Source organism: Stegostoma tigrinum, chromosome 34 (genome assembly GCF_030684315.1).
Source record: "Stegostoma tigrinum isolate sSteTig4 chromosome 34, sSteTig4.hap1, whole genome shotgun sequence".
NCBI lineage: Eukaryota > Metazoa > Chordata > Chondrichthyes > Orectolobiformes > Stegostomatidae > Stegostoma > Stegostoma tigrinum.
The window spans coordinates 10,304,271-10,322,606 of record NC_081387.1 but is presented as its reverse complement, the minus strand read 5'-3'; the positions used below and the strand labels follow the sequence as shown (position 1 = coordinate 10,322,606).

Genomic DNA, 18,336 nt, shown 5'->3' with positions numbered 1-18,336 from the left:
TCCCATGTGAGAAATAAATTAAAAAGAAAATAAGCCCATGTCCTATGCAAGAGTAAGAAAACGACTCAACACAGCTTTTATGAATAACAGACACTCCAATTTTATTGAATTTGTTTCAAATTGCCAGTGAGCATTACCGATAATCAATGTCTACTTGGTAGATAAGCCAGCTCAATGAACATATTATTTTTAATATTATGAACGTCTTCCAAACAATCAGTACAACGTGGTCATAAAATAAGGCATGTTGCTGTCTTTATCTTGTTGTGCCAATGTTTTTGTACTGACAGAAAAGAAGACTTTTGAACGTTTTTTTGAAGGTGGCATTGCAGAGTGCATAGCAAGCTGGGTTAATGGTACTGTTCACATAAACGACCCAGTTTCCAATATTCCAAATAGTGCGGGTGATGCAGGTTGGACAGAAGGTAGCAATGATCACCATGACAAAGTATGGAGTCCAGGTGATGATGAATACCAGAATAATAGCCAGGATGGTTCTAGTTACCGTTTTGTCTCGATGTGTAGCTACCTTTACAGTATTTGTAGGTAACTTTGCCATTTTATTTATCTTATCATCTGCTCTGACCTCACTGATATCACTTTCCATGTTGCTACTGTCAATCGCTAATCCTACTATGATGGGAGTAGAACCACTAGTTTGAGACTTGCTGGCTATCTTCATGGAAGCGAGTTTGACTGGGTCCATTATTACCTGGCTTCTTGTAGTGTAGAAACTTGCACTTTCCTGCGTTTCCCCTTCCTTCTTCTGATTTGGTGACACAAACTCAAGAGAATCTGTCTCAATGAATATTTCATTCCTTTCTTGTTGTCCACATTTCTCAATTGTTGCTTCAGTGGTTAGTTTGATACTTTGTGTTTGGGCATGGGGCAACACACCAGAACCATTTGATGTATTGTTAGTATTCAGTTTCACCATTTTGGCCTTCCATAGACTGGGAGAACCGAAGCCCTTTCTTGGTTCAGATATTTTTTTAGCCCACTTCATTCGACTCTTGCTGGCACAAGAAATGCGCATGTACAAAGTCACCATGATTGTAACAGGGAGATAGAAGACAGCGATAACAATGACTAACGTGATGATTGGATTTGAGAAGAGCTGTGGATAACACTCACCCTCAGGAACAGTCCTCTTGCCGACGATAAACTGCCAGAAAACAATGGCAGGTGCCCAGAGGAGAAAGGGCACCACCCAAGCAGTTGCTATCATTATCCCTGCAATCTTAGTTGTTCTCATCACAGGATAGCTAAGGGGCTTTGTCACACAGAAGTACCGGTCAAAACTGATGACAAGAAGGTTCATGCCAGATGCATTATTCACAACATAATCTACAACAAGCCATAAATCACAAAAAACTGGGCCCATAGGCCAGTATCCAAATGCAGTGTAAATGGTGAATACATTCATAGTAAACAGACCAAGAATCAAATCAGCACAGGCTAAGCTGAAAAGGAAATAATTGTTAATAGTTCGTAAATGTCTGTTCATTTTGATAGAGATAATAACCAAAATGTTTCCAATGATGGTCATCAAATTTATGAATCCAGTAATAATCATAATGAAGATCACGTCGAATGTTTCATATGAACTTTCCCTTTGAGCATCAAGCAGGTTAGTTATATTAGTGAGAAATTCATTTGCCTCCTTTGAGTGTGACATCCTTTCACTCTGATGTGTAATTAGCACTGCCCAGGACAAAATGTGGAAAATAATTATAACATTAAGAACAACCATTAGGGAACAGATGTCAGACATATCAAAATAATAAAACAACTGGTATGTAATTGTATTTTAAATAAATAAGAAGAATGAAAAGGCCTTTCTGAAAAAAAAAATCTTTTATGAATTTCAACATATTTACCTGGAGGGCTGCAACTTCAATCTCATCTCATCTGTCACTTATTGCACTGCACAGTATGAATAAACTGTTAATTGCATGTGCCAAACTGAATGAGTATTTTATGAACCAGATTCTAAGAATACCTCTGAAGATTTTATTTTACTGATCCAATAGCTCTAGGTGAATAACACTTGTATTCTAAAGTAAAACTTAAGGCTAGCATACTTTTACTTCTTGCTTTCGATTATGTTCAATTTTCAAGACCAGATATTCACATAAATGTTCAAAGTCTAGAAGAACCACTTAAGCATTGCAAGAACAAATGCCCAAATGTCATCCCTCCCTGTCAATAGCGAGAGAGAGTGGCAGAGAGAGAGAGAGAGAGAGAGACAGAGAGAGAGAGAAAGAGAACTGGAAATGTGTTCTTAAGCTTCGTTGTTTTGTGTGAAAAGATTAATTTCCAATCCTGTAATGTGTTTGGATTTCGAACATTTCAAATACTGTTAATTACATAAACATAACACTATTCTAGATCTCACATCGGTTTTACTTTCTTTCCTGTCATGAAAAATGTTGCACAGTTTGTGAGAACTGTGTGAACACAATTCAGAAATGATCTCCCTAATGCCAAAAGAGGAATTTTGCAAGTATGAATTGCAGGATTGGTAAATGACAATGCTCTCCATTGAATTTCCATAAGTAGCTCATTTTAATCCATTTTGCTTCCCATGAAGGACGTACAATATTGATGAAATCTGTGCATACTAACCTAATTCAAGGTAATTAGAAGCAACAACACAGCAAGAAGATATTAGATACTGATTTATTGACAAAAGGAAGTTGGTGGAAGACAGCAAGCCAGGCAGCATCTGGAGGATAGGAGAAGTCAACATTTTGGGTATTATCCTTCTTCAGGACTTTGTGTGGGGTTAGGGACAGCTGCAGATAAAGAGGTGGTAACAGGTGGACACTGGTACTGGGTATGAACTGGTGAAAGTGATGCAGGTAATTGATTCAGGGAAAAATAAGGCAATAAGGAGATTCAAGAAATAATGGAACATGGGTCAAGATAGTGGCAATGAGTGATAATTTGATAAAGACATTGCATATGGGACAGTATGATGGCAAAATCCAATGTGACGAGAGTTCCATGATATAACACCAGTTGGAACTGCCAAATATATCAAGTACAATGCAGCACAAGGCAAAAATAGTTGAGGTTCATTGCATTGGAGAAAACTATATCAGAACAAAAAGGTAAGACAAGTAAAACATTGAAAGGATGGTTGCTGCAGAATAGCCACATCAGAAAGAGGAACAAATGTTATTGACTCATTGATTTTCAGAAGAGAATTTTGTTATCAACCTAAAGTTTAGAGAGATGACAGGATTACAGGTAGATTCTAAAGGGTGAAAAATTGATTGTGGTTGTTTTAAAGCAAGTTTAACATTACACAATCTAGTTGAATGGCTCAAGGACAACTGAACTACTCTTCACATCTCCCATTCTCCTACAAACAGTTAATGCACGTTACTTAGGATGACAACAGCCTACTAGTCTCATACGAAGGCAAAACATTGCAGGAGTTTCATTAATCTGGAACGTGCATTTAGACGAACTATCTCAACAGACTTTGGACAAGCAGGACAACTATGATTTAACTATTTTAGCAACCTGTGTTCTTATCTACTGATGTAGGGTATTGGGTGCACAGCTTTTATAAATTTACCTGCACTGATCTTATTGATCATGAACTCATTTGTATTGTTTATCTAACGTTCAGAAGTAACATGGAATCACAAAGCCTTCTTTTGATTCTCTCAAATATCATTCTGAGTTAGGATTAACTGCACCACATGTTTTTAGTCAATCGTTAAGTCGGAGACCCTGAGTTGACCATGGCAGGAAATGTTTGGTAAATTATCACATGAAATTGGAGAACACATTTTGCAAGTGAAAAAAAATCATCCTATTCTTTCTTTCTGTGTTTACTGTATGTTAATTTTGGCATTTTCAACAATGTTAACATACTTCACTCCAGTTTCTAATACTTGTTGGAATTTGGTCTTACCAATTTCTGAGAAAGCTTCAACGTTTTTGTCTGAGAAAATGGCATGTTGACTAGTCTCACCATTTCAAACAATTCTATTGATACCTTAACATTACTGAACCTTAGCTGTTTATTCTAAGAAACATGTAGTAAAAGAAGAAAAAGAAATGAAGTTGAAAAATATTCTGTTGTGGACTCCACCACCCTCCAGGTAATTTATTGTCATTTTCAATGTACATGTCTTATTATCCTTAAAAATAAAACTTCGGTCATGCAGATGTCGCCAAACTGAAAACAACTGTCACATTTGTGTTTCATTTGTCTTTCTTTGCTTCTTATACTTTATATTCCTCCACAGAGATAACTTTGAAACATTTATGTAATGAGCCCTGTAATGAAATTTCAACGTGGAATGAGCTGGTAGTTTCCTTGCCATATTGTTTATTAATTTGTGAGAAAGAGGGCTTGGTTAATGTGATAGCAAGTAGCCAAAGTGAGATGATGGCCAAGTGATTATATTTGGATTTTTTAAAAAGTGGGAATTCAGTTAGTAATTATTAGAACATAGAAGATAGAACATAGAAATGTATATTACAACAGCAGGCCCTTTGGTCCATGAAATTGAGTTGAACATGGCACCAAATTAAACTTATCCCTTCTGCCTGGCCTTTTTCCATATCTCCCCATTCATTGCATATTCATATGTTTATCTACAAGTGTCTTAAATGTTCCTATCATGTCTACCTGCACCATCACTCCTGGAACTGCATTTCACACCCCTACTACTCTCTGTATATAAAGGCAACTTTCGCTTCACATTTTCTTTATATTTACCCCCTCACACCTTAAATGCATGACCCCTTGTTTTAGATATTTCAACTCTTGGAAAAAGATTCTAACTGTCAAACCTGTCTCTGCATTTCATAACTTTATAGACTTGTATCAAATCTCCCTGCAGCTTCTGCTGCTCAATAGAAAACTACTCCGATTTTCTTGCCTTGTTTCTCGCTCATTCTCTCTAATCCAGGTGTCATTCTAGTAAAAAAAAAGCAACCTTCTTGTTTTCAGCAGCAAAAGCGTGAGCCAGGGTGCCGACAGGAAGGTAAGGCTGTTTATTTTTCCCTCCTGTGTAAAAAAATTACCTCATGCAGCAGCGGCCTTCTTGTTTTCAGCAGTGGATGTGTGGCGAGAACGTGTGCCAGGAAGGAACTAATATATTTGGGCCTTGGCTGAATCCGAAATATTATGCATGTAGTGTCACCTGCCCATCCGCCTCCTCTAACCAAACAAAAAACTGTGTGGAGGGTCAGTAAGGTAAGGCCTCTTGTTTTAATTCTTCTGGAAATCTGGAGTAGAGGGAATGGAAGCTAAATCAGTTGCATCATCCTCTTGCAGGATGTGTGAGCTAAGGGTCACTGCTGGTATCCTCTGACTTCACCTGAGAGAAGTGCACCCAACTCCAGCTCCTCAAAAACTGCATCAGGGAACTGGAGCCGGAGCTGGATAAACTCTGGATCATTTAGGAGGCTGAGGGGGTGTTAGAGAGGAGTTATAACGAGATGGTCACACCCAAGGTAGAGGAAAAATGAAGCTGTGAGACTGTCAGGGAGGAGAAAGGGATTAGGCAGACAGTGCAGGAATCTCCTGTGGTCGTTCTCCTCAATAATAAGTATGTCATTTTGGATACTGTTGCGGGGCAGCGACCTACTGGGAAAGGCCACATTGGACAGGCATCTGACACTGAGCCTGACCCTGTGGCATAGAAGCGAAGCGGGGGAGAATAGGTGAGTAATTGTAATGGGGGATTCAATAATAAGAGGCACTGACAAGCGGTTCTGTGGACGTGAACAAGATGAATGGATGGCATGTTGCCTCCTGGGTGTCAGGGTCCATGATGTCTCGGATGATGTCTTCAAGATCCTTCAGGGAGAGGGTGAGCAACCAGCAATCATGGTACACATCGGTACAATGACATGGGTAGAAAAAGGACTGAGAATGTGAAAATTGAGTACAGGGAGTTAAGTTGGAAGCTGCAGTCCAAGATAAACAGTGTAGTTATCTCTGGATTACTACAAGTGCCACGTGATAATGAGGTAAGAAATAGGGAGAGAGTACAGCTAAACACGTGGCTACAGGGCTGGTGTAGGATGGAGGGCTTCCATAGTGTGGGTACTTCGAGTATGCTCTGGGGAAGGTGGGACCTGTACAATAAGGATGGGTTGCAGCTGAACGAAATAGCACAAATACCCTGGAAGGGATTTTTGCTAGAGTTATCACTGGATGGTTTAAACTAGATTGGCAGGGGGTGGGGAACCAGATTTGTCATTCAGAGGATAAGGTATTCAGGCTTCCAACAGACACAACAGGGAGTGATACTGTTAATAAAGAAATGCGGTCAATGGAGTATAATTGTGGACACAGAGATGGTTTGAGTTGTGTATACTTCAATGGTAGAAGTATCAGAAATCAGTCGGATGAACTTAGAGCATGGGTCAGTACTTCGAACTATGATGTGTGGCCATGACAGAAACTTGGGTAAGTCAGGAACAGGAATGGTTGTTGGGAGTTCCGGGATTTAGATGCTTTGAAAGAAATAGGGAGAGAGGTAGAAGAGGTGGGGGTGAGGCATTGCTAGTCAGTACTAGTATAGCAGGTACTGAAAGGCAGTTTGAGAATGGTGTGTGTACAGAGTCAGTTTGAGCTGAGGTCCAGAACAAGAAAGGAACAGTCACTTTGTTCGGGGTGTTTACAGACCCTTTAATAATTGCAGAGAAATGGAGGAGAGGATTCAGAGGCAGATACTGGAAAGGTGCAGGAGTCACAGGGTTGTAGTCATGGGTGACTTCAACTTTCCAAATATTGATTGGAAACATTTCACTTGTAATAATTTAGATGGAGTGGATTTTGTCCAGTGCATTCAGGAAGGATTCCTAACAGAATATGTAAATAGATCAATGCGAGAAGAGGCCACTTTGGTTTTGGTGCTTGACAATGAATCAGGCCAAGTGTTAGATCTGTTGACAGGAGAGCATTTTGGCAATAGCCATCGTAACTCTGCTAGTTTTAGAATAGTCTTGGAAAAGGATAGGTACATGCAGCAGGGTAAGCTTTATAATTGAGGAAGTGTAATTACAATTCCTTTAGGCAAGAACTGGGTAACATAAAATGGGAACAGGTGATGTCAGGGAAGAGCACTGTTGAAATGTGGAGATTGTTTAGGGAAAGCATACTGTGTGTGTTCAATATGTTTACCCTAGCAGACATGGAAGATGCAATTGAGAGCGATTGGTTCTCAAGGGAGGTCAAAAGACTGGTTAAGAGGAAGAAGGATGTTCATGTAAGGTTTGGGAAACAGGGAATGGTAAAGTCTCTAGAGGGATACAAGTTATCCAGGAAGAAGCTGAAGAAAGGGCTTAGAAGAGCTATAAGGTGACATGAGAAAACCTTGGAAGATAGGATCAGGGAAAACTCCAAAGCTTCTTGCATGTATGTGTGGAATAAGAGAATGACCAGAGAAAGGGTAGGGCCAATCAGGGACTGTAAAGGAAATTTGTGCACAGAGTCTAAAAATGTAGAAGAGGTCCTTAATGAATACTTTTCTTCGGTATTCACAACTGAGAGGGACTTGGCTGTAGGGGAGAACAAAGTGAACCAGTCTGGTAGGCTAGAGGAGGTCAATGTTAGTAAGGAAGACACACTAGGAATTTTGAGGGACTTGAAGATAGATAAGTCCCCCAGGCATGATGGAATTTATCCAACGATTCTATGAGAAATGAGGGAAGAGATCTCAGGGCCTTTGGCGACAATCTTTTAATCCCCACTGTCCCTAGGTATAGTATCAGAAAATAGGAGAGAGGCAAACATCATTCCCTGAGAATAGGGATAATCTTGATGTGAGTTTGCTCACTGAGCCGGAAGGTTAGTTTTCAGACGTTTCATCAACATTCTAGGTAACATCATCAGTGAGCCTCCGATGAAGCGCTGGTGTTATGTCCCGCTTTCTATTTATCAGTTTAGGTTTCCTTGGGTTGGTGATGTCATTTCCTGCAGTGGTGATGTCATTTCCTGTTCTCTTTCTCAGAGGATGGTAGATTGGCTCCAAATCAAAGTGTTTGTTGATGGAGTTCTGGTTGGAATGCCACACTTCTAGGAATTCTCATGCATGTCTCTGTTTGGCTTGTCCTAGGATGGATGTGTTGTCCCAATCAAAGTGGTGTCCTTCCTCATCTGTATGTAAGGATACTAGTGACAGCCAAACAGAGACACGCACGAGAATTCCTAGAAGCATGGCATTCCAACCGGAACTCCATGAACAAACACATTGATTTGGACACCATCTACCACCCTATGAGAAAAAGAACAGGAAATGATATCACCAATGCAGGAAATGACATCACCAACCCAAGGAGGCCTAAACAGATAAATAGAAAGCGGGACATAACACCAGCGCTTCGTCGGAGGCTCACTGATGATGTTACCTAGATTGTTGATGAAACATCTCAAAACTAACCTTCCAGCTCAGCAAGCAAACTCACACCAGAAACTCAACCTGAGCTACAAATCTTCTCAAAACTCGCTAATAGGGGTAATGCCGGAAATTATAGGCGAGTAACTATGAGGTGCTGCACTTTGGGGGATTAAATGTTTGGGAAATATATACAGTTAATGTCATGAATATTAAATGCTTTGACGTGCAGAGGAATCTTGGGTTCAAGTCCATAGCTCACTGAAAGTGGTCACACAAGGAGATAGGGTGGTAAAGGTGGCGTATGGCATGCTTGTCAGAGAATTGATTACAAAAGTGTGGATATCATTTTGCAGTGAAATAAGACTTTGATTAGGCCACACATTGGGGTATTCTGCTCCGTTTCATGGTCCATGTGTATAGTGCCGGATGATTGGAGAGAGGCAAATGTCATTCCTTTGTTCAAAAAAGGGAAAAGGGATAACTGCAGAAATTAAGTCAGTGGTGGGCAAATTCTTGGAAAAGGTTCTGAGACACAGGATTTCTAATCACTTGGAAAGGCACAATTTGATTTGTGATAGTCAGCATGGATTTGTGAGGGGTAGATCATGCCTCACAAACCGTATAGAATTCTTTGAAGAGGTGACCAAACACATGCATGAAGGTAGAGCAGCGGATATGGTACACATGGATTTAGGTAAGGTGTTTGATAATGTTCCCCATGGTAAGCTCATGCAGGAGTTAAGGAGGCATGCGATAGGTAGAAATGTGTCAGATTGGATTCAGAATTGGCTGATCCTTCGACGAGAAAGTGTGGTATAGGGTGTAAAATATTAAACATGGTCCTCGGTTATGTGTGGTGTACCAGAAGGATCTGTCCTGGGTCCTCTTCCTCTGTGATTTCTGTAAATGATTTGGATGTCGGAGTGGAAGGGTGGATTAGTAAGTTCATGGATGATACAAAGGTGAGTCATGTTGTGGGCAGTGTGGAAGGCTGTTTTAGGTTACAAAGGGACATTGACAGGATGCAGAGCTGGGCTGAGAAGTGGCAGATAGAGTTGAACTCTGAAAAGTGTGAGGTGATTAATTTTGGAAGGACAAACTTGAAAGCAGAATACAGGGTTAACGGAAAGATTCTTGGCAGTGTGGCAGAGTAGAGGGATCTTGGGGTTCATGTCCGTAGTTCCCTGAAAGCTGCCACCCAGGTGGATAGACTTGTTAAGAAGGCGTGTGGTGTGTTAGCATTTATTAATAGAGGGATTGAGTTCAAGAGCTGTGAAGTTCTGCTCCAGCTATACAAAAGCCTGGTTCAGCCACATCTGGGGTATTGTGTCCAGTTCTGGTCACCTCATTACAGGAACAATGTGGAAGCATTGGAAAAGGTGCAGAGGAATGTACCAGGATTTTGCCTGGAATGGAAGGATGGTCTTACAAGGAAAGGTTGAGAGAGTTAGGGATTTTATTTTTAGAACGATGAAGGATGAGAGGTCACTTGATAGAGGTGCACAAAATGATCAGAGGTGTAGATAGAGTGGACAGGCAGAGACATTTTCCAAGGGTGAACGTATCTATTATGAGGAGCATATTTTTACATGAGTAGAGGTAGATATAGGGGAGACATCTGAGATAGGTTCTTTACTCAGAGTGGTTGGGGCATAGAATGCATTGCCAGGGAAGCTGATGGAGCCGGCCTCCTTAGGGGCATTTCAGAGGCTATTAGATGAGTATGTGGATGATAGTTTCAGGTAGGGGTGGAGGTTAGATAGACCATTGGATGAGGGTAAAAGGTCGGCACAACGTTGCAGGCCGAAGGGCCTGTCCTGTGCTGTACTGTTCTCTGTTCTATGTTCTAAGCTTTATTTACGTCCTCTCCAAAATCTCTATGTCTTTCCTGCCATATGGTGAATAGAACTGAGCAAAACACCCTGAAGTGTGGCCTAACCACAGTCTTATTTTGGTGTAAAATGACGTCCATACTTTTGTAATCAATTCCCTGACAAGTGTGCCACACTTACCACCCTATCTACTTGCGTAGCTACTTTCAGTGAGCTATGGACTTGAATCCAAGATTCCTCTGTACAGCAAAGCATTTAATGTTCATGACATTAACTGTGTACATTTCCCAAACATTTAATCTCCCAAAGTGCAGCACCTCATATTTACTCAGATTAAACTCCATCTGCCATTTCTCCATCAATATTTGCAACTAATCGACATCCAGCTCTATCTTTTGACAACATTCTACACTGGCCACAACTCTACTGATCTTTGTATCGTCATCAAACATAGTAATCAACCTATCTACATTTTCATCCACCATTCGTCATGAACACCAGTATGAAAAAAAAATCCATCAATACCATCTGCCTTCAATGGACAAGCCAATTCTGTGTCTACACAGTGAAGTCACCCTGGATCCCATTCAACTTAATATTCTGAATGAGCCTACCATGAGGGACCTTGTCAAAAGCAGTACTAGAATCCTTGTTCACAATATCCAAAGATCTACCGTCATCAATCACCTTTGTCACCTTCTCATAAAAATCAGCCAAGTTCGGAAGACTTAACCTGCCCTGAACTAAGCCATTCTGACTGTCCCTTATTAGGACATGCATTTCTATACATGCCGAAATCGTACTCGAAAGAATTTTCTCCTATATCTTCCCAACCACCAACCTGAGTCTCACATGTCTATAGTTTCATGGATTGTCCATTTTTTTCCCGTTCGTGATGAGAAAAACAACATTAACTACTTGTCAGTACTCTGAGAACTCTCCAGTAGCTAATGACGATACAAAGATCATGGTGAAGGCCCCAGACATCTCTTGACAACCACCTGGACTTGATACCATTGGGCACTGATTACTCAGTGCTCTTCAAGTTATCAAAATATCACTTCTTCCTTGGTGTCATAATGCCAAATCATATTAGTGTGTTCCATACGAATCTCACGTGCCTCCATATCCTTTTTGGTGAACACTGATGCAAAGCATTCATTTAGGTTCTCACCCATATCCTCTGTCTCTATGCACACATCCCTTTATTTACCCTTGAGTGGTCCTAACTTTTGCATAGTTATTCTCTTGTTTTTAACGTATGTAAGAATAACTTGGGATTCTCTTTAATCTTCCATTCCAAGATCATTTAATGGTCCATTCTTGCGCTCCTAATTCCCTGCTTAAGTGTTTTTCTTTCCTGTTTTCTATTCTTTCTTCATTGACCTTATCTGATTTTAACTTCCTAAACATTATATGTGCTTTGTGTTTTGCTTCTGAATGAATTCACAATGTCCCTCATTATCTGAAGTTCTCTTACCTTGCGATCCTTCCTCCCTACTGGAACATGCTGGTCCTGAACTCTGATCAGAAGATCTTTAACTAATTGCCGTACGGCAAATGTGGACTTGCCTGATAACAGCTCATCCCAATTAAAACACCATAGCTCCTGACTAATGCGTGTGTAATTTTCACTTCCCCAATTTAGTACATTGCCACAAGATCCTGACTTATCCTTACTAATAGATATGTTAAAATTAAAGGAGTTACAATCACTGTTTCCAAGAAGCACTCCTCCTGAAAGGTCAGTGACCTTAGTTAGAGGCTGTGAGGATATCTGTGAATTTAATTAAATTGGCAGTTCGGAGCAATGGTAAGAAAGAGGAGCTTTAAATATGAATTATTTAAATAAGTAATATGTGCTGAGAGGTTAATTTGATGAAATTAATTTCTACACTATATCAGTGAGTTCACTTATTGACAAGAAAATTGTATTAGGTGCTGTACGCACATTGTTGTTATTAGAAAGTAGTATCATGCTAAATGAAGTATCAGTACTTGGCTATAATGAAAAGAAAAAAAAATGAGGACCATTCTCTCTCAGAACAGAAGGCAACCACGAGAAGTGAGCAAGCAGGATTCCGATAGAAATAGGTTAACTCACCATGACTCAAGAAAGCATTGCGAAGAATGCAGCAGAAAGAACATTCCAGAAAAGTCAAATTGAGGAATGATGTAAAAGCTGACGTGGTTTCAAATTTTCGGAATATTGAGATTAATTTTTGGAAATGAGACAGCTGTAATGGAAATTATGTGCTTCATCAATGTAGAAATAAAACTGACCACCTGGCTGACAGAGTAAATGCTTCTGGGTGTGAGTTTGCTCACTGAGCTGGGAGGTTCATTTTCAGACTTTTCATCACCATTCTAGGTAACATCATGAGTGAGCCTCCAGTGAAGCACTGGTGTTATGTCCCGCTTTCTATTTATCTGTTTAGGTTTCCTTGGGTTGGTGATGTCATTTCCCGCATTGGTGAACAGAAATAGGAGCAGGAGTAGGCTCCATTTACCTGCCCGCTCACCATAATACTCAATTCATTTACTGTTCAAAATGTATCTAAATTTGCCTTATAAAACTTTCAATGAGGCAGCCTCAACTGCTTTAATGACCGAGAATTTCCACAGATTCACAGACCGTTGGGTGAAGACGTTACTCCTTAACCCAGTAATAAATCTACTCCCCCTTATTTTTCGCCTATGCTCCCTAATTCTACTCTCACGCAACAGTGCAAACAACCACCCAGATTCTATCTTATTAATCCTCATCAATAAATGTATACATTTGTAGAAATTTCTCCTCATTCTCATAAATTCCAGTAAGGATATTTCCTGTCTATTCAATCTCTCTTCATTAAACAACCTCTTAATTCCAGAATCAAGCTAGTGAACAACTTCTTTCAGTGTTATTACATCCTTTCTCAAGCAAGGGGACCTAATCTGTGCACAATACTCCAGGTGTGTCCTTGACAGCACTCTATACAGCTGCGGCATCACCACCCTAAGTTTAAATTCTATGCCTGTAGCAGTGAGGGACAATATTCCACTTGCCTTCTTGATTACCTGCTGCACCTGCAAAGTAACATCTTGTAATTCATGCATAAAGGAGACTCAGGTCCCTCTGCACAGTAGCATGCTGCAATTTTTATCCATTTAAATATATGTCCAATTTTCTATCATTCCTATCAAAATAGATGACCTCAATTTATCATATCGTACTCCACCTTTACGATGCTTGACCCTCACTTAACCTGTCTGCATTGCTTTGCAGACGTTCAGTGTCATCTGCACACTTTGCTCTACCACTATTATTGTCATCTACAAACTGTGACATGCTACACTTGGTCTCCAACTCTAAGTTATCAATGTAATTTGTAAACAGTTACTTTCCCAACACTGATCCCTCAGGTACACCAGTTGCTACTGATTGCCAACCGGGTAAAAACAGATTTATCTCTGTTCTTTGCTTCCTGTTAGCTACCTGATCTTCTGCACATGCTAATACAGTCCTTGGAACATCATACGTCTTTATTATGGTTAGGTCATGTCTGTTCAATTTTGTTGAGTTCTTTGATGAGGTGATGCAGATAGTGGATGTAGGTAATGCTGTAATCTTGTACATTTGAACTTCCAGAAAACAGTTGGTATGATGTCACATGGCATGGTGATCAGTAAATAAAAATACTTACTGGTCTTTGCCAGCCTGGATTAGAATCATATAATTCAAAAAGCGTAGTTAGATGTTATTCAGCTCATCAAGTCTGCATTGTCTATCCAAAGAGCATTGAACCCTACCCACCCAGTCCTGCATTAAATATGGCTAGCCCATCTAAGCTGCACATTCTTGATCAAGACAAGGCTATTTAATATGGCCAATTCACTGAAGCTGCACATTTTTAGGTTATGTCAAGAACTGGAGCACACAGTAAAAACACACAAAGACACCTGGAAAATATGCAAAATTCACACCGACAGTCACTCAAGGCTGGAATCAATCCCAGGTTCATGACATGTTGACGCAGCAGAGCTAGCCACAACTTTGCCCTAGAATTTGGCAAAAAGTTTGGGAACAGAGGGAATGTAAAAATGGACAAATTAAAAATGACATTCTGCAGAAACCAATTTTGGGACATTGGTTTATTTTATTTACAATTTGCAGATGGTTCTTGAGGACAAACCCTCTAAATGTTCAGATGATGAAAAGCCAGGGAGACTAGTGAATTTTGACAATGATGTTGAATGACTTAAGATGGGCACAAACATGCTGTCAAATAGCCAAGCACCTAGCAGACGAAATTGAATGAAGAGAAATGTGAGGTAATGTAATTTAGAAGGACAAACATGCAGATTCAATACAGATTTAATGTTACAGCCTTGAGGGGGATACAGGACCAGAGGAGTATCTGTACTGACAGGCCTAACTTCATGATGATAGCCTGGCATGCTGAAACTGTTGGTAAGAGCGCTTATAGGATGCTTGAAATTGTAAATGCAGGAATGGAGTGTGAAAACAGGGAAATGATGCTGCATGTCTACAAATCATTTGTTTGACCACGTGGGAGCACTTAGTTCAATTCTGGGCACTCTATTTAGAACAGATTGTTAAAGACCTGGACAGAGTGCAATGTTGATTGACTGGAATGATACCAAGAATGGAGTATATTAGATGCAATGGCAGATAACAGAAATTGAGGATAGTTTTCTTCCAATGGAAAAGAGTAAGTTGACTTTATTGAGACAGTTAAAATTATAACATTTTGGCAGGGCAAAGAACAATACCGATTTTCCACTCATTTATATGTCAGTTATTATGGTTCAGAATTTCAATACTCTTGAAGCAGTAATAGGAGTAACATCAGGAGGAATTTTCTTATGCAGAAAGTTGTTAGATTTGAATGTGCTGTCTGGGAGATTAGTGGAGGTGGCTTCCAGATGAGATTTCAGTAGAAAGTTGGATGTGAATTTCAAAGCGATGCACTTGGAGGGCTATGAAGATATGGTTAGAAAACTAAAAAAGTTGGGTATAATTTTCAGAAGTAGAAAAGGCACAAAGGGTTGAACTGTCTCCTTCTGCATTGTAAAATTCTACTATCATATACACAAGTAATATAAATAATCAAAACCACAATTAGGCAAATAAAATGAATTAAATTCGTAGCAGCACAGCTCAATCAAAAGGAATATGTTTTGTTCTGTGGAAAGTTATGCATCCGATTGTCGTGCCAGGCAACCAATATTGCAGGATGTGCTTGCAAATGCAGATACCTAGACTTGGTGTTTCAGAGTTTTTAGCCGTTGGAATAATGACAACATGCCTGTCATGCTGAGAGTTATGTGAATAACATATTCTGTGAATTGATCATATACCTGATAGGGCTTGGGCCAGGCAGTTCAATAATATCAGACAAATAGTATAAGATTCACCTGGAATCGCAAATACAAAAGACAATTGGAAGTTGTCGAGGTGTCTTGTATCTTCAGGCAGTGCAATAAGTGTTGTGTTTGTGATGATACAAGGGGCACTTCAGTAGAGCAGTGGAAGAAGAAGGAAGAATACTAACAATGGCAGAATCTTCAGTTTAAGAATAAAGAAGGGTACCTCTGATCATTGATGTTACTTCAATATGGTATACTGTCTCCTTGTTTTGTGAGTTACAAGGAACATTTTTTATTTTTATAGTTTTCATTGTGATCTGCAGCTGTGTTCTGTATTCCTACTGAAGAGTGGGCTGGAAAGTGGAGTTGAGGTAGAGATGAGATCAGCCGTAATCATTTCAAATTGCAAAGAGGGCTTAAGTGGCCGAGTTGACTAATCCTGCTCTAAGTTATTAGATTCTATGAAATAAGAAAAGAACCATTTAAAAATAAAAAATAAAATAACTATGGAAGAGTGCATTACACTATTTAAATCTCATTATCAAGATGTTTTATAAGTGCTGTTTACACTTCTGTTTGTTTATCGAGTGGGGAATTTTAGTTGCAGTCAAACTGATATGAGGGGTGTGTATATAACGAGATTCAACTAACAATATATAGCAGATTTGTCTGTGCTACAGTGAGCAGTTATTGATGATAGCAGCCTTCCGCATGCCAATAACTAAGCAATTGGATCCAAGTTGGCTGAATAGTTGTTAAAGGTGAACAACACAGAGCAAAGCCTTCTAAACATAGAAGAATACTAGATCCCTTTCTATCTGTAGTTAGAAAAAAATAAACCTGAGCAAATTCAGTTTATATGCCTTCTCCAGTTGCTATAAGCTATGGCGTATAACAAGTAAGCTGGAGGCATTCTAAGTTTCTAAACTACTCCCCCTCTGTCTCTTGCAAGGAAGCAAAAAGGCCTGAAGAAGAGACGTCACCAAAAAAACAAGGCCCAAACAAAAAAGCACTACATCAGTGGATCTGGGAGACAGAGGCCTTCGTACATATGACAATAGCTTAAAAAAAAACAAAAGAACTGCCGATGCTGTAAATCAGGAACAAATACAGAGGTTGCTGGCAAAGCTCAGCAGGTCTGGCAGCATCTGTGAAGAAAAAATCAGAGTTAACATTTCAGAACCAGTGACCCTTCCTCAGAGTTACTTTAGAGTTCGAAGAAGGGTCACCAGATCCGAAAAATTCACAACTTGTTTTTTTTTCACAGATGCTTAGATAAGCATATGGATAATGGTGGGATAGTGTAGGGGGAGGGGCTTAGATTAGTTCACAGGTCAGCGCAACATCGAGGGCTGAAGGACCTGTTCTGCACTGTATTGTTCTGTGTTCTATGCTGCCAGGCCTGCTGACCTTTCAGCGACTTCTGCTTTTGATCACAATAGTTTTTGGCTGTCGGTATCGATGTCAATGTTTTTGATTCAGAAGGACAAAAGCAGATGACATTCTTTAAAACCATGATCCTCTCAAACCAAAACAGCTGAATGCAGTGACAATTGAACCAGAAATTTGTTTGCAAGAATTATCTGTTCAGCCATTAAAATAAAACTGCAAATGGTTTTGTCAATTGTCAAAAAGGATCTGTGATTGCATTTCCATCATCTCCTTCAGATGGAAAGTAGCTCAGCTGAGACCATGATCCAATTGCACTAGCGACTGTATTAATGGCAGATATGCTGACTATCATTCAAAGGGAACAACAATTACAGGTAAAGTAATGTCTGGAATGAATTAACACATACAAAAATTAATCTGTTTAATTTTTTAAAAAATCAATGACAGTTCCCTGCAGGTCTGTTCCATTGAAAGGAGTCGAGTTTTGCAAAACACGCAAAAGACGGGAGATGACAATAGTAAAGGAGAGCGCGATCAGTCAGTGGGATTGACTTCGAGATGACTCTATGCAAGATGAGTTGCAAAGAACTGATTGCCAATCAATATTTGTCAAACGTACCATAGAATTGCGATAGGTTGTATCAAATGATGTTGCAATATAATTAATATTTTTTTTCTGATAATTAGAAAATGAAGGAGTGTCGTGAATTCAAGAATGTTTTAAAATTTCTCTGAAATATATCTGTATAAACCAATTTTCAAAATCTGTGCAACTGGTGGAATCAGATTTATGAGTTATCATGTGTGCGGCATTCGTTTGAATCTGTTAAATCACAGCAAGGAAACATTATTTCTGAGAAACAAGTAGTTTACTATTCTCCGAGCTCAGAATGATTGCAGTGTTAGAAATGAATGAAAATAGGTTAAATACAACATTGGCACAAACTGAAGGCAATAATTTCACTGAATAAGCCTATTTACTGATTTAATGTCTCATAGCAATGGGAATAGTTATTCAATGGACTTACCAGAAACACCAATAACAGCAAGAAGAGGACGGTAAACCTTTTCTAATGCAAATTTGAAATGATTTGCTGTCCAACCATCCATTCATCTGCTGCAGCTTGCTTGTATTTGTCAGAGTTAAAGCTTATGTTGAAACTAAGAAAACAAAGAAAAAAACACATTTAATTACTCACATATTGATAGAGAATGGAAACCCAAGTGACATGATTTTGTCCCTTGGAGACGAAAACTAATTACTGTCACTGATTAAGTAATGTAAGTTAACTCCTTTCTATCCAGCAATAGCTTAAATAAAATTTGTGCCACACATTTTCTCAACGTCCAACATGATCCTG

General features: G+C 39.5%; 1 protein-coding gene across 1 annotated transcript; it reads right to left on the bottom strand.

The window, feature by feature from the left end:
- Positions 1 to 256: 256 nt before the first annotated feature.
- LOC125446289 (muscarinic acetylcholine receptor M2-like) lies at positions 257 to 18,106 on the bottom strand. Its single transcript, XM_048519766.2, has 2 exons — positions 18,004 to 18,106; positions 257 to 1,704 (listed from the first exon to the last, which is right to left on the bottom strand). Exons 1-2 carry the CDS (start codon positions 18,083 to 18,085, stop codon positions 257 to 259), a joined length of 1,530 nt encoding a protein of 509 aa, XP_048375723.2. The 5' UTR covers positions 18,086 to 18,106.
- Between the last annotated feature and the right edge of the window lie 230 nt (positions 18,107 to 18,336).